This window comes from Colossoma macropomum, unplaced genomic scaffold (assembly GCF_904425465.1).
Source record: "Colossoma macropomum unplaced genomic scaffold, Colossoma_macropomum, whole genome shotgun sequence".
NCBI lineage: Eukaryota > Metazoa > Chordata > Actinopteri > Characiformes > Serrasalmidae > Colossoma > Colossoma macropomum.
The window spans coordinates 33,259,607-33,273,271 of record NW_023494786.1 but is presented as its reverse complement, the minus strand read 5'-3'; the positions used below and the strand labels follow the sequence as shown (position 1 = coordinate 33,273,271).

At 38.7% G+C, this 13,665-nt stretch overlaps 1 protein-coding gene across 7 annotated transcripts in view; it reads right to left on the bottom strand.

Moving 5' to 3' along the window:
- The window catches only part of LOC118804756 (U2 snRNP-associated SURP domain containing), a 30,901-nt gene extending 25,394 nt beyond the window's left edge, over positions 1–5,507 (bottom strand). For all 7 annotated transcript variants that reach the window (XM_036565388.1, XM_036565390.1, XM_036565389.1 and 4 more), the window contains exon 1: positions 5,385–5,507. In XM_036565388.1, coding sequence (XP_036421281.1) covers positions 5,385–5,429 — 45 coding nt within the window. In that variant the 5' untranslated portion in view covers positions 5,430–5,507. The remainder of the gene's footprint in view (positions 1–5,384) is intronic.
- Positions 5,508–13,665: the final 8,158 nt, after the last annotated feature.

Here is a 13,665-nt window from a genome sequence, read left to right as displayed (position 1 = left end):
GGCCCAATGGTTCCATTTAGAATCATGAGTTCTATCTACAACCATCTGCATGCTCAAGTGGTGGAGATGGAGAACGTGTTGTATATGGTTCTATATAGAACCTTTCCGAAAAAGGTTCTATATAATAGCACCAAGAAGCTTCTACATGGAACCAGTTCATGCTTTAGTTCTTAAGATTGAAGAAGAATGTATTGACAACTTTTTGCGGTTCTGTGTAGAACCAAAAATGGTTCTGCTTTTGTTAAGATGTCAAGCTTGTAACAATGGAAGAGCAGTAGTACACAGTAGCAGTAGCACTTTAAAAAAAGGTTCTTTAAGTGTTCTTTAGTGAAGAAGAACTGTTTCTTTTAAGACATTATAAATGCATGTGAAATGCTCTCTTCAGGAACCTGTTCGCTTCTAACAAATCTTAGAACAGTACACTTTTAAAAAAGATGGTTCTTCAAGGGTTCTTTAGTAAAGAAAAATGGTTCTATAAAGAACCATGGACACTGAAAGAACGCTTTGCATGATTAAACTGTTCTTTGCAGAATGAAAGCGCTCTTCAGATTGATGGAGAATGTGCTGTGGATTCTTCTATAGAGAACCTTTATGAAAAGGGTTCCTCTATTGTTACAAGCTTGACATCCTAGCAACAGAGGAACCCTTTTCAAAAAGGTTATATACAGAACCGTCTACAGCACATTCTGAAGAACCGTTTCACCATGCAAAGAACCCTTTAATCATGCAAAGGGTTCTTCGATCTATCATGGTTCTATGAAGAACTATTTTCTTCACTAAAGAACCGTCTTTAAGTGTGCAGAACGTGTCTCGGAGAGATGGACGTGTTTACGCTGCTACAACGTGGCTCAGATGAGTCTCAGTTCACCTCCTGAAGTGGTTTAGGTGATCAGATCTGTATCCGCTTTAAACGCATGTTTGTGTGGTTCGGCCTCCAGATATAATCCTGGGGCCGCGTTACAGAAACTTCCTGAGTCTGAAATCTTATCTTATCTGTTTGGTCTCCATGACGACTTCAGTCCGGACAGAATTTAAGACAGTAGCTGTTACAGAAACAGTTCATGACTTCATAATCTCATCATTAACTCCAGATAAGAAAACAGCATCACACAAACATCCTGACTAGATTTAGGCCCCGTCCCATTTCACCCCTCGGCCCTACCACTGAGCCCTTAGCCCTCTGATTTGCGCGTTCTCGTCTAGGGGTAGGGTGTCCCGATTCTTGTTGAGATAGAGGGGGAGGATGAAGTGTTGGGGCTACATGACCCTCCAAACGGAGGATTTTCAGAGACTCCAAACAGAGAGTTATGAGAAAAAAAGAAAAACCGGCAAGATGGAGAACAAGAGACCAAAGAAACACACAAATGTGAGAATTTTCTCTATTAAAAATTACAATAATCACTGTATTATCTTAATGTTGTTTCAGTGTATTATGGTTGTTTTCTTCATAACAAGCATAAAAAAATCTCTAATAGTATGCTGATGTCTCGGTAGCTAGTTAGCTAACTTTCCTGTTCCACCTTAAATAGTCCAGCAGTTCTGACGCCTGAAGAGCCAGAATGTAACTGCTGCTCCATTTAAGGTGGAACGGGAAAATTCGAACAAGAATCTGGTGAATATCTGCCTTCAGCTTCATATCACTGAAGAATTAGGGGTGGGTGATAATAAATAATTGCCCCCCTCTTTGAAGGCATATGATGCCCTAAATGTAACTAAAGCCCAGCAGTGAGGAGCTGAACTTTACCCTCCTCTGCTGTCACTGCAGACTGGCAGGGTCGCCTACAGAGCAGCGCTGGTAGCTGTTAATGAAGTGATGCTCTTTTTATTTGAGGGTCTCATTTCAGAGGGAAGAGTTCAACCACTACCCTGTAACTCAGTTCCAAGGGTTAGGGTGACACTCGAAAACATGGGGTAGGGGTAAAAAGAAGAAACAGGACAGGATTTAGGAGGTTTAGCCCCAGTCCTAACTTTAGGATGAACCCCAACAGGGTCCTCACTTCTGTTTAAGGTCCGTTTCTATGGTTTTTAGGCAGCTGAGTCAGCAGCATAGTTCACTACCAGCATAATGAGCTCCATTTATTTCTACTGTAAAACGCTGCTTTCACTGTGAGATGATTTTCTTTTCTAACTCTGCATTTTAAAGATCTCAGACGCTGCAGACTCGATCTCCACCGCCCCTCTGATCACCTTCGTGTGTTAATGTTGATGATGAAATATTACAGTGATGGTGGTGAATAATGAGGAGACGGAGCTGAACGTGTGTCTGTTTATTAGGAGGAGTAACGTTAGCGCGCTCGGCTAAAGCGTTTGGGAACTGAAACTGGGGAGACGGCGACTCTGATAAACAGCAGGGGGCGCTCTCACAGTATTCACACCTTACAGTTTATCACACTTTAGTTCAGTTTGACCTTTTTTGTACATCAGTAACAGTAGCTAACGTTAGCTGTCTAACTAACTAACTTTATTACTTTGATTACATGTTTACGTTTCAGCTGTGCGCATATGTTTGGTTGCTAGGCAACAGACATGACAGTTGATTATCGACTTCGATCGACTAAGTTAAGATTTCTTAACTTGAGATAAGATAAGATGCTGTAAGATTAGATTCCTAAATTAAGATCAGATTTGCTTCTGTAATACGATTTTTTTGGGAAAATCTTATCTTGACCTGTCAGATCTTAGGTTAAGACAAAAAGACAGGAAGTTTCTGTAATACGGCCCCTGATACTCAAGACGCATGAAGTGACCAGATGTAAACGAGGTCTTAGACCTGTGGACTCAGGTTAGCTAGTCGAGCCCAGAGTCCGAACTACACATGGTGAAGCAACATCAGCTGTTAAGCTGCTACAACTGGAACAGACAGCCAGAAGATCTTAGATGAACCCAAAATGCAGCAATTTTAAAAAGCAGGTTAAAAACATTTCTCTTTTCCCTCTTTGAGCTCTAAAACCTGCACTCTATTTCCAGTGCACTTTACCTTTAACCTCTTATTCTCCAGGGTATACTTTTGGTTTGTCCATCTGAATTTACATGACCAAACTGTAAGGCAAATTATTCAGTAACTGCATGAAATAAATGCTAATTTTTATTTTTTTTATTTTTTGTAAAAGTTCAAAAGATGCTCAAATTAACAGAACATGTGTTTTATGATCACACATATTGCTGTATGCTTACAATTTACTGCTGAAAGCCAAAAATCTTAGACGCTCTGTATTATTCTATTAAAAATAATGTTTACAGAGCAGATCACTGAAGAGACGCCATCTGTTTATAGTTTATAGCCCAGATTTGTGGAAAAATGGGTCGACTTTCAGTAGAAAAGTTCAGCTTCTTTTATTATAAGGGTTTAAAATTACATCACCCATCTATTTGACTGGAAAGAAGACAGTTACAGCCTCATACGACCCCCACCTTTAGAATGTAGCTTATGAAATATGAACCACCGGTGGTCTCAAGGAGTTGAAGAGGTTAAGCTGCTACAACTGGAACAAACAGCCAGAAGATCTTAGATGATCCCCAAAAGTAGCAATTTTTAAATCCAGGTTAAAAACATTTCTTTTCCTGTGTCTCTGAGCTCCAAAACCTGCACACTATTTTTAGTGCACTTTACCTTTGATTATTTTATTATTTCAATAACACTTAAGCTCTTTGTTTTAAATCCCTTTTAGGTTTTTATTCTGCTCTAAGCACTTTGTACTTTCTTTTAAATCGTGTTTTTATCTTTCACTGATTTTCACTCGAACACTTTTGTCTTTATTTTTCCTTTTGATGTTCCTTTTTGCTTTTGTTGATGTAAAGCACTGAATTCAGCCTTAATCTCGTCTGACTTTTTCGAAAATGAAACCCTGCAGCAACATCAGTGCCCAGAACTCTAAACGTTAGAGGGATTCAAGTCAAACAGGTTTAAATAATTAAGTGTTTGGTTAAAAGCGTCACTTCGTGCAGCTCCAGATCTTCAGCTCACCAATTTCGGGACACGTTCTTAATTTATCCGTACGCGTGATAAACTCACAGGATGTGGATAAAATCGAGCAGCAGATGTTCTATCAGCTAAAACATGGACAAACACACCTTAAAGAAAAGCTGGTTCTTCCAGGGTTCTTTAGCAAAGACTACAGGCCTCATATATACCAACCAACACCATCCTAAGCTTTTTCCTAAGTTTGTTCTTGAGAAATAAATCTGGTGAATGAGGCCCAAAGGTTCCATTTAGAATCATGGGTTCTATCTACAATCATCTGCATGCTTAAGTAGTTCTTCGCGTGGTGAAATGACCCCTCAGACTGATGGAGAACGTGTTGTATAAGGTTCTACATAGAACCTTTTTCGAAAAAATATCTATAATAGCACCAAGAAGCTTCTACATGGAACCAGTTCATGCTTTAGCTCTTAAGATTGACGAAGAATGTATTGACAACTTTTTGTGGTTCTGTGTAGAACCAAAAATGGTTCTGCTTTTGTTAAGATGTCAAGCTTGTAACAATGGAAGAACCCTTTTTGGTGCCATATAGAGCCAATTTTTTAAAAAAGGCTCTACATAGAACCATTTACAACACACTCTCCATCTATCTCAAGAACCAATTTACCATGCAAAGAGCCATTTAGGCATGCAAAAGGTTCTAGATCGAACCATTTCCTTTACCAGAGAACCCTTTTTTAAAGTGTGTAGGCTAACGTTAGCTTAGCCAGAGAACCCAACTGGCTATACGAGGCTGAAGTTGGCTTCCTACTCGCCGCCACCTTGTTCGAATTTCCCCGGTCCACCTTAAACGCGATTGTGACCGCTGCACCATTTAAGGTGGAATGGGGAAATTCGTACAAGACGCGGACGAAAAGGAAAGCCAGTACTGTTTACTCACTCACGTGTCTGAGCAAAGTTTTGGTTTTATTTGCTTCATCTACCAACCCCAGTGATTCAGCATAACATGTACATTCAGTCCAATGAGACAAAGACGAGAGAAAAACAGAACAATTATGAAACAGATAAGGAGAAACAGCACTACAGCCGTGCGGGGCGAGCTAGCGCGTTAGCCTGTTAGCTTGATCCGATCTCTGCTCAACGTCCACAAAAACAGCGTTTAGAGCCACATTTATGCGCCGCATTCGATATTATATCACCAGATAGGTTAACCGGGCATGTTTTGAACGCGGGATAGGTTTTATATAAACCGCTCTGTGGCCAAACAGATGAAGTTAGCCAGTTAGCTTTAGCTGGCAGGCTAGCGTTCGGTTAGCAGTGTACACCGCCGGCCTGGTCAGGTTAAAAGCGGACAGGCGGCGGTGAATCAGCACTGTTAGGGCAACAAAAACACAACATAAACACGAGTTGGTTCCCCCGAAAGCAGGTTTAGAGTCGATTCTGGTGCTAAAATATGATAAATTACCTTCGAGTTGGCCTTATGAGCCCCGCCTGGCGTTTTGTCCGCCATTTTCAGAGCGATGCAGCAGCGACAGGCTGCGTTCAACCGGCAGCAGGAGTTAAAATCAGACTCACAGCCGGAGTTAAAGTCAGACTCACAGCAGAAGTTAAAATCAGACTCACAGCCGGAGTTAAAGTCAGACTCACAGCCGGAGTTAAAGTCAGACACACAGCAGAAGTTAAAATCAGACTCACAGCCGGAGACAAAGTCAGACTCACAGCCGGAGACAAAGTCAGATTCACAGCCGGAGTTAAAGTCAGACTCACAGCCGGAGACAAAGTCAGATTCACAGCCGGAGTTAAAGTCAGACTCACAGCCGGAGTTAAAATCAGACTCACAGCGGACGGCTGGACATAAACCGCCTTCGCTTACATTGAACTGAGGAGATCTACGGAAATCATTTCCCACCACTTAGAATAATATTTAAAAAACAGCACATAATTATATTTTTTTCATTATTAGATGAAGTCAATATTTTGCGATACTAAGTCATTATTTTGAGATACTATCTCGTTTCTGAGTGATGCTAAGTCATGACTTGTTCTGAGATACTGTCTCATTATTTTGAGATGCTCAGTCATTATTTTGAGATACTATCTCATTATTTTAAGATACTATCTCATTATTTTGAGATGCTAAGTCATTATTTTGAGATACTATTTCATTATTTTGAGATGCTAAGTCATTAGTTTAAGATACTATCTCATTCTTTTGAGATGCTAAGTCATTATTTTAAGATACCATCTCATTTTGAGATGCTAAGTCATTATTTTGAGATACTATCTCATTGTTTTGATATGCTAAATCATTATTTTGACATAAGTTCATTATTTTGAGATATGATCTCATTATTTTGCGATACTAAGTCATTTTGAGGTACTATCTCATTACTTTTAGATACTATCATTATTTTGAGATGCTAACTCATTATTTTGAGATACTATCTCATTAATTTTAGATACTCTCATTATTTTGAGATGGTGTCATTATTTTGAGACACTATCTCATTATTTTGAGATACTATGTCATTATTGTGTACAGTGGCATATTGCTACCAAGCAGAATTAAAAATAAACCCTTCAGCACGTCTTTATTATGAGATGTAAGGTCATAATTATGAAACAGCATCATCATTGCAAGAAATTGTTATTACAAGAAAGTATGTCGTAAAAACAAGATGTTATATATATTAAGTGTATTAATGTTATATATTAAGTTAAAAACAGAACAGCAGCTAGCCTGTTTACTAGCCAACAGATATTATGGCATTAACTTATTTCACAAACATTAGATATTTCATATTTGTAGGAATAAGATATTTTTTTGTAATTATCAGATAGTCTTCAATTATGACAAAACATCTTTTTATGACATATTTTCTCATAATAATGAGATACTTTCTCATGAATATGAGTTGTTTTTTTTCATAATAACTACATAACATCTCATTATATGTTGAAGCGTTTATTGTTTTATTCTTCCTGGCAGCAGTATGCCACTGTAATGTTGAGATGCTAAGTCATTATTTTGAGATGGTTTCTGCTTTTGAGAAGAATACATATGTCTATATATATATATTCTTCTCAAAAGCATAAAGCATCTCAAAATAACGAGAGAATTTCTCAAAATAACGAGAGAATTTCTCAAAATAATGAGAGAATTTCTCAAAATAATGAGAAAGCATCTCAAATCCATGAGATAGTACTTCAAAGTCTTGACTTAGCATCTCAAAATAAGAAGGTATTTAAAACTAATGTATAGAAAGTATATAGAAAGTTTATAAAAAGTATATAAAATCTAATGAGTGTAGAAAATATCTAAAAGTAATAGCATAGCAATTCAGTCAGAAATTTTAAGTGGCGGGAATGGGTCTCTATAATGATCAACATTAAAATACAAAAAAAGTTGTTACGCATCCAAAATTATACACAATATACTGAATACTGAAACTCTCATAATAAAAATTGCAACACTAAAGACATTCTTTAATATATTCAACCAGGATTTGTGATCAATAGGACAAAAATCATGAAGGAATTTTATTGTATTTCTGTCATATTTCATTTACCTTAACATCACCAAAAGAAAATATATTTTTTTAAATGAATACTAAAAATAAAATAAATAAAATTAGTAATAATAATAAAATAAAAACAGACAATTAACTAGATAAAAAAACAACAAACACATCAACTGTATTCCACATTACAATATGTTAATAGTTTTGCTCATATTCATGTTTTTTGTTTGTAGTACTATTAAACACTATCATGAGAAAAAGCGTCACTCTATTTGGTTAGAAACATTTCGGCCTACGTGCAAGGCCTTCATCAGATGTGATTAAATGTGAGAAATCTCTGTATGTAAGGGACAAGGCCAAAAACCAGTATTTGCTGGCCGTGATATTTGGGCCCTCAGGCAGTACTGCATTAAAAACAGACATGATTCTGTAGTGGAAATCACTGCATGGGCTTAGAAACACTTCTAAAAACCACTGTCTGTGAAAACAGTTCATCACTGTATCCACAAATGCCAGTTAAAACTCTAAAATGCAAAGAAGAAACTGTACATAAACAAGATCCAGAAACACTGCCACCTTCTCTGGGCCTGAGCTCATTTAAAATGGACTGAGAGGAAGTGAAAAAGTGTCCTGTGGTTTAATGAATCAACATTTGACATTTGTTTTGGAAATCATGGACACTGGTCCTCCAGGCTAAATACCACTCAGCTTGTTATCAGTGCACAGTTCAAAAGCCAGTATTCATGATGGTGTAGGGGTGCATTAGTGCACATGGCATGGGTGACGTGCTCATCTGTGAAGGCACCATTAATGCTGAATGATATATACATGTTTTGGCAACACATGCTGCCATCCAGACGATGTCTTTTTCAGGGAAGGCCTTGATTATTTCAGCAAGACGATGTAAAACCACATTCTGCATGTATTACAGCAGCATGGCTCCGTATTAAGAGTCCGGGTGCTAAACTGGCCTGTCTGCAGCCCAGACCTGTCACCACTGATAACATTTGAAATGAAAAATACAACAAATGAGACCCTGAGCTGATGAGCAGCTGAAATCCTGTATCAAACAAGAATGGAAAACATTTCACTTTCAAAACTACAGCAGTGTCTCCTCAGTTCCCAAACACTTACAGAGTGTTGTTAAAGAAGAGGTGATGAGACTCAGTGGTAAACAGGCCCCCGTCCCAACTTTTTTTGGAACATGTTGTTGGCATCAAATTCAAAATGGGCATATATTTTTCAAAAAACACTAAAATTTCTCAGTTTCAACATTTGATATGTTGTCTTTGTAGTATTTTCCTTTAAAAATATGGTTTACATGATTTGCACATCATTGCATTCTATTTTTATTTACATTCTGCACAGCGTCCCAACTTTTAGGAAATGAGGTTTTAGATAAAGTGATCCTTTTCCTGAGGACAGAGTGAGTGTTGCACCTTTCCAGCTGAGAAGCCCTTTTTTGAATTTCGGTAGTGCCTCCTCTTTAGTTGGTGGAAGCACAATTTTTCTTCATCATGTTTATTTTTTCCTCATATGTTAAACTCAGCACTGCTGTGCACTGAGCTGACATCATGAGACTGACCTCACCAAAACCCTCCACACAATCCAGCAGGCTTTGTCCAGCCTGGTAGTTTAGAGACTTTGTCAGTTTTTGCCCAAATCTCCAGTCACCTGGTGCTGGTAATATGGAGTGTTTATATGAATTATTAAAAAAATCAAAGAAATATTCAGAGCTTAGATATTTACAAGAATTATATTCTGATCTATTTAAACCCAAAGCATTAAAAGAGACAGTAATCTAAATATGTACAAAATCATTTATAGGGTAATTTCTATTGGGAGGAGTCTGTCCCCGACCCCTAACCCCTAAATTTACACTTGCCAAAATATTACTCATGTAATTTTTATCATTTTTAAGATATTTCAGTTTCTTTTTAAAGTGAAGTTGAAATGTTTAGATGTATCATGAGTTTTATTTTCAAAACGCTGTCTCAAGTTTTCATGTCACAACCGAAACACAGGGTTTTACTATGTGGGAGGGGCCTTATTTTAGCCACGCCCCTGCATTTTAGAGCAGGAAGTGAGGCTGCATCATCCCTCATGGCCACATGGTGAGCAGTTAGATCCCATTGTTTTGAAGTAAATGTGTCTGAAAATCAGTGTGGAACATTAAGAATCATCATATTTTCTGCAGTTCAGCACTTTTTAGTGTTTTAATGTAAAATATGATGATTTTCTGTGTGAACAGCTGTTCAGAGCTGTGTTTGCTGGTTTACTGGCTGCGTTTTTGAGCTCAAAATGAGCTAAAATGTTCACTGAAACACTCACAACTGACACATTGTTTGTTTTGGTGGTGAGAACATGGGATGTTCAGTTATTAGTTTTAGTAAAATAATCATAATTAAGGTTTAGAGTCACTCAGAGCAAAAGGATTTTAGTCTAAAGTCTAAATCAGTTAAAATCCCAAATGTGTTTCAGCTCTGACTCTGAACCAGCTCAGTAGCATCATCTATATAACAGTGCTGAAGTTTAAAGTGGAAATTCCTTTGATTTTTTTAATACTTCTGTATAATTAAATGGCTAAGATGTAAACAAAGTCATACAGAGCTTCTCAAAACCATCGTAAAACAGTGTCTCAGTCATCAGGCAGTGAATTCATAACCATTTGATGTAGTAACTTTCTGTGAGGGAGCTTTTAGAGGTGGACGTCTGGTTCCTATCACCACCACTGTGAACAGTTCTGACTCGGTAAGTTTATCTAGAACAGAGCGTTTCACACCAAACCACTCTGAACCACTCTGTTTACATCTTAACCACTTAATTATGCTGAAATTTTGAAAAATCAGTGGTATTCCCCTTTAAATTCCTACAGTAACTTATATCAGTGCAGTTTTGAGATGATAATGTTTTATAACACTTTATAACTACAAGATGGATTCTGTTTAATAAAGACATTTTGGTCAGTGGAGAACTACACCAACTGACCACTTCATCAAGGCCACCTCCTTGTTTCTACGCTCATTGTCCATTTTATCAGCTCCACTTACTATATAGGTGCACTTTGTTGTTCTACAGTTACAGACTGTAGTCCATCTGTTTCTCTGATACTTTGTTAGCCCCCTTTTACCCTGTTCTTCAGTGGTCAGGACCCCCATGGACCCTCACAGAACAGGTACTATTAGGGTGGTGGATCATTCTCAGCACTGCAGTAACACTGACGTGGTGGTGGTGTGTTAGTGTGTGTTGCGCTGGTACGAGTGGATCAGACACAGCAGTGCTGCTGGAGTTTTTAAACACCTCAGTGTCACAGCTGGACTGAGAATAGTCCACCAACCAAAAATATCCAGCCAACAGCGTCCTGTGGGCAGCGTCCTGTGACCACTGATGAAGGACTAGAGGATGACCAACACAAACTGTGCAGCAGCAGATGAGCTATCGTCTCTGACTTTACATCTACAAGGTGGACTGACAAGGTAGGAGTGTCTAATAGAGTGGACAGTGAGTGGACACAGTGTTTAAAAACTCCAGCAACACTGCTGTGTCTGATCCACTCGTACCAGCACAACACACACTAACACACCACCACCACCACGTTGGTAGTAGTTCTCTGACTTCATTCCCATTCAGTGATGTTTCCCCATCAGTAGTGATTCCAGTTTTGGTGTTTAATCATACGGTCAGAAGAAATTCAGTTCATTAATGAGGCTCTAATCTGGGCCTTTAAAGGGCCAATATCCTATATTTTTATTGTAGTTTATATTTGACCCCTTGAAGTCCACTTATGACATTTGTGTGGATTGTGTACCAAAAACAGTCTTCATTCATTATTTCACAATCATTTTCCAACATCTTTGAATTAAACGGGCTGATTTTTGTTACTGTGCCTTTAAGACTGTTACACTAAAATGTTGTATCTCCAGAAACAGTAACAGGAGAAGGAAACACATTGAAACTCTGAATGGACGTTAATGGGCCCAGTAATTTTAGAGCATTTCTATTGGTCCATTCATCCTGAAATTTTAAAGAGCCCTTATTTTACATTTTTCCTGATTTTTTTTTCCTCTGATGTCCTCTCATACACACTGAAAAAGATGGTTCTTCAAGGGTTCTTCAGTAAAGAAAATGGTTCTGTATTGAACCAGGAACACTCAAAGAACCCTCCGCATGATTAAAAGGTTCCTTGAATGGCAAAAGGTTCTTTAGATTGATGGAGAATGTGCTGTAGATGGTCTATACAGATCCTTTTTTAAAAGGGTTCTATGTAGCACCCAAAAAAGGTTCTTTTATTGTTACATATTGTTTGAAATCGTAACAATAGAAGTACACTTTCTGGTGCTATATAGAGGATCTATATAGAGACATCTACAGCACATTCTCCATCAATCTGAAGAACGTTTCATGATGCAAAGAAACCCTTTAAGCATGCAAATGTTTTTTTGAGAACCGTAGAACCATTGATTTTACTTTGAGTGTGTAGTGTTCATGATTTTATGTACAAAAATAGTCATAATTCATTTTTCCGCGACCATTTTCAACCTTTCTTTATCCCTTACAATTAAACAGGCTGTGTTACCGTGCATTTAAGACTGATTAATGCAAATGAGGTCTATTCTGATTGGCTGCCCTGTATTATGCCTTGTTCATAAAGCAGTTCAGGCTGAAACACACTTATAACATCAGTGTGAGTGGGCGGGGCTAAACTGCTGTAGGTTGAATAGGCTGATGCACATCAACGCACTGGTTTTTATGACATCACAAAAACAATGAATTCAAAATGGAGAGTAAACGGTACTTTTTGAAACCACACATTAGATCAAACTTTTATTTTAGAAATTCCATAATATGTGCCTTTTAACTCATTTTAAAAAGCAACAGACAATTTAAAATTTTGTTTAAAAAAAATTTAAGACAAAAATGACAATATGTAAGTGACCTCTGTTCTGATTGGCTGCCCTATTTTAAAAAAGCAACCTGGGCTGAAACACCAGCCTGTTTTTTTTGTGACATCACAAAAACAGTGAATTGAAAACGGGCCATTGTCGCAGCTCAGTTTCCACATTTGGACTTTAATGCATGTTTTGAAACTATAACAACATAAACAAACTAATTCAAATGAAGCAAAGTCACTTTTTCCAGAACATCGGCCCTTTAATGACCAGGATGTGCCGTTTCAGCACCACAGGCAGTGGACAGCGCCTTAGAGTTGCAGTCATTCAAAACGAATCAGAATCAGGTTTATTTCGCCGAGTGTGAACACAGGAAAAAAACGTTTTTACACAATATCACTATTATAACATAGGAATTAAATGGAAAATACAATAAAATAGAAAAAGTCATGCTAAGAAAACTGAACACCTATTTTCCATAAAGACGTCACCTCCAGGTTGATGATGATGATGATGATGATGGCTCCGCTCTTAGCATTCACCGCGTGCCTTAATTGAATGACATTAAATCAAGGTCCGCCGCGAACACGCAGAGCTGGAGCCCAGAGCATCTTCTCCAGGGGAAAAGCCTTCCAACCTTCTTCCAGCAGCAGCCTGGAGCGGAACAGAAGCCTACAGAGAAAAGGCTGATGGAAAGGCTCAGTGCGAGCTCTCAGACAGACCCTCCACCACAGGCCTCTGCTCGGTCTTCTGGCGCTTTCTTGGGCCGAAGATCAGTCTGTTTAGCCTCGCTGTAAACATGCAGGCCCTTTCAGGTCAATATCTTGCCATTTTCATTGTGGATCATACATAAAACCCACCAGCAGCAGCAGCAGCAGCATCCCCCCATCCACAATGGCTCACAATAGCCTGGAACAACACAATACCTCCTTAAAAAAGGCGTTAAGTGGGTCGAAAAACGGTAGACCACAGTATTTCGACACACATCTCCCCCTCCCTTCCACCTTTCAGCCTCTTATCCGCAGGCTTCCAAATCGAATGTTCCGTTCCACCTTAAATGGTGCAGCCTGAGGCGCCAGAACGTAACTGCTGCACCATTTAAGGTGGAACGGAACATTCGATTTGGAAGTCTGCGGATGCGAGCAGGAATTGAAAGCCAGCCTCAGCCTCGATCTTTCAGAGCCCACCCAGCCTGAATCCCCCCACCAGTCCATCCTCAAACGAGGGCATCCGCGGCTCCTATGCTGCAGCATTGTGTCCTCCTCGGCGAGCCTTTCCTCGAGGCTGCAGTGAACCTTCATCACCTTCGTCACCTTCGTCACCTTCATCATCTTCA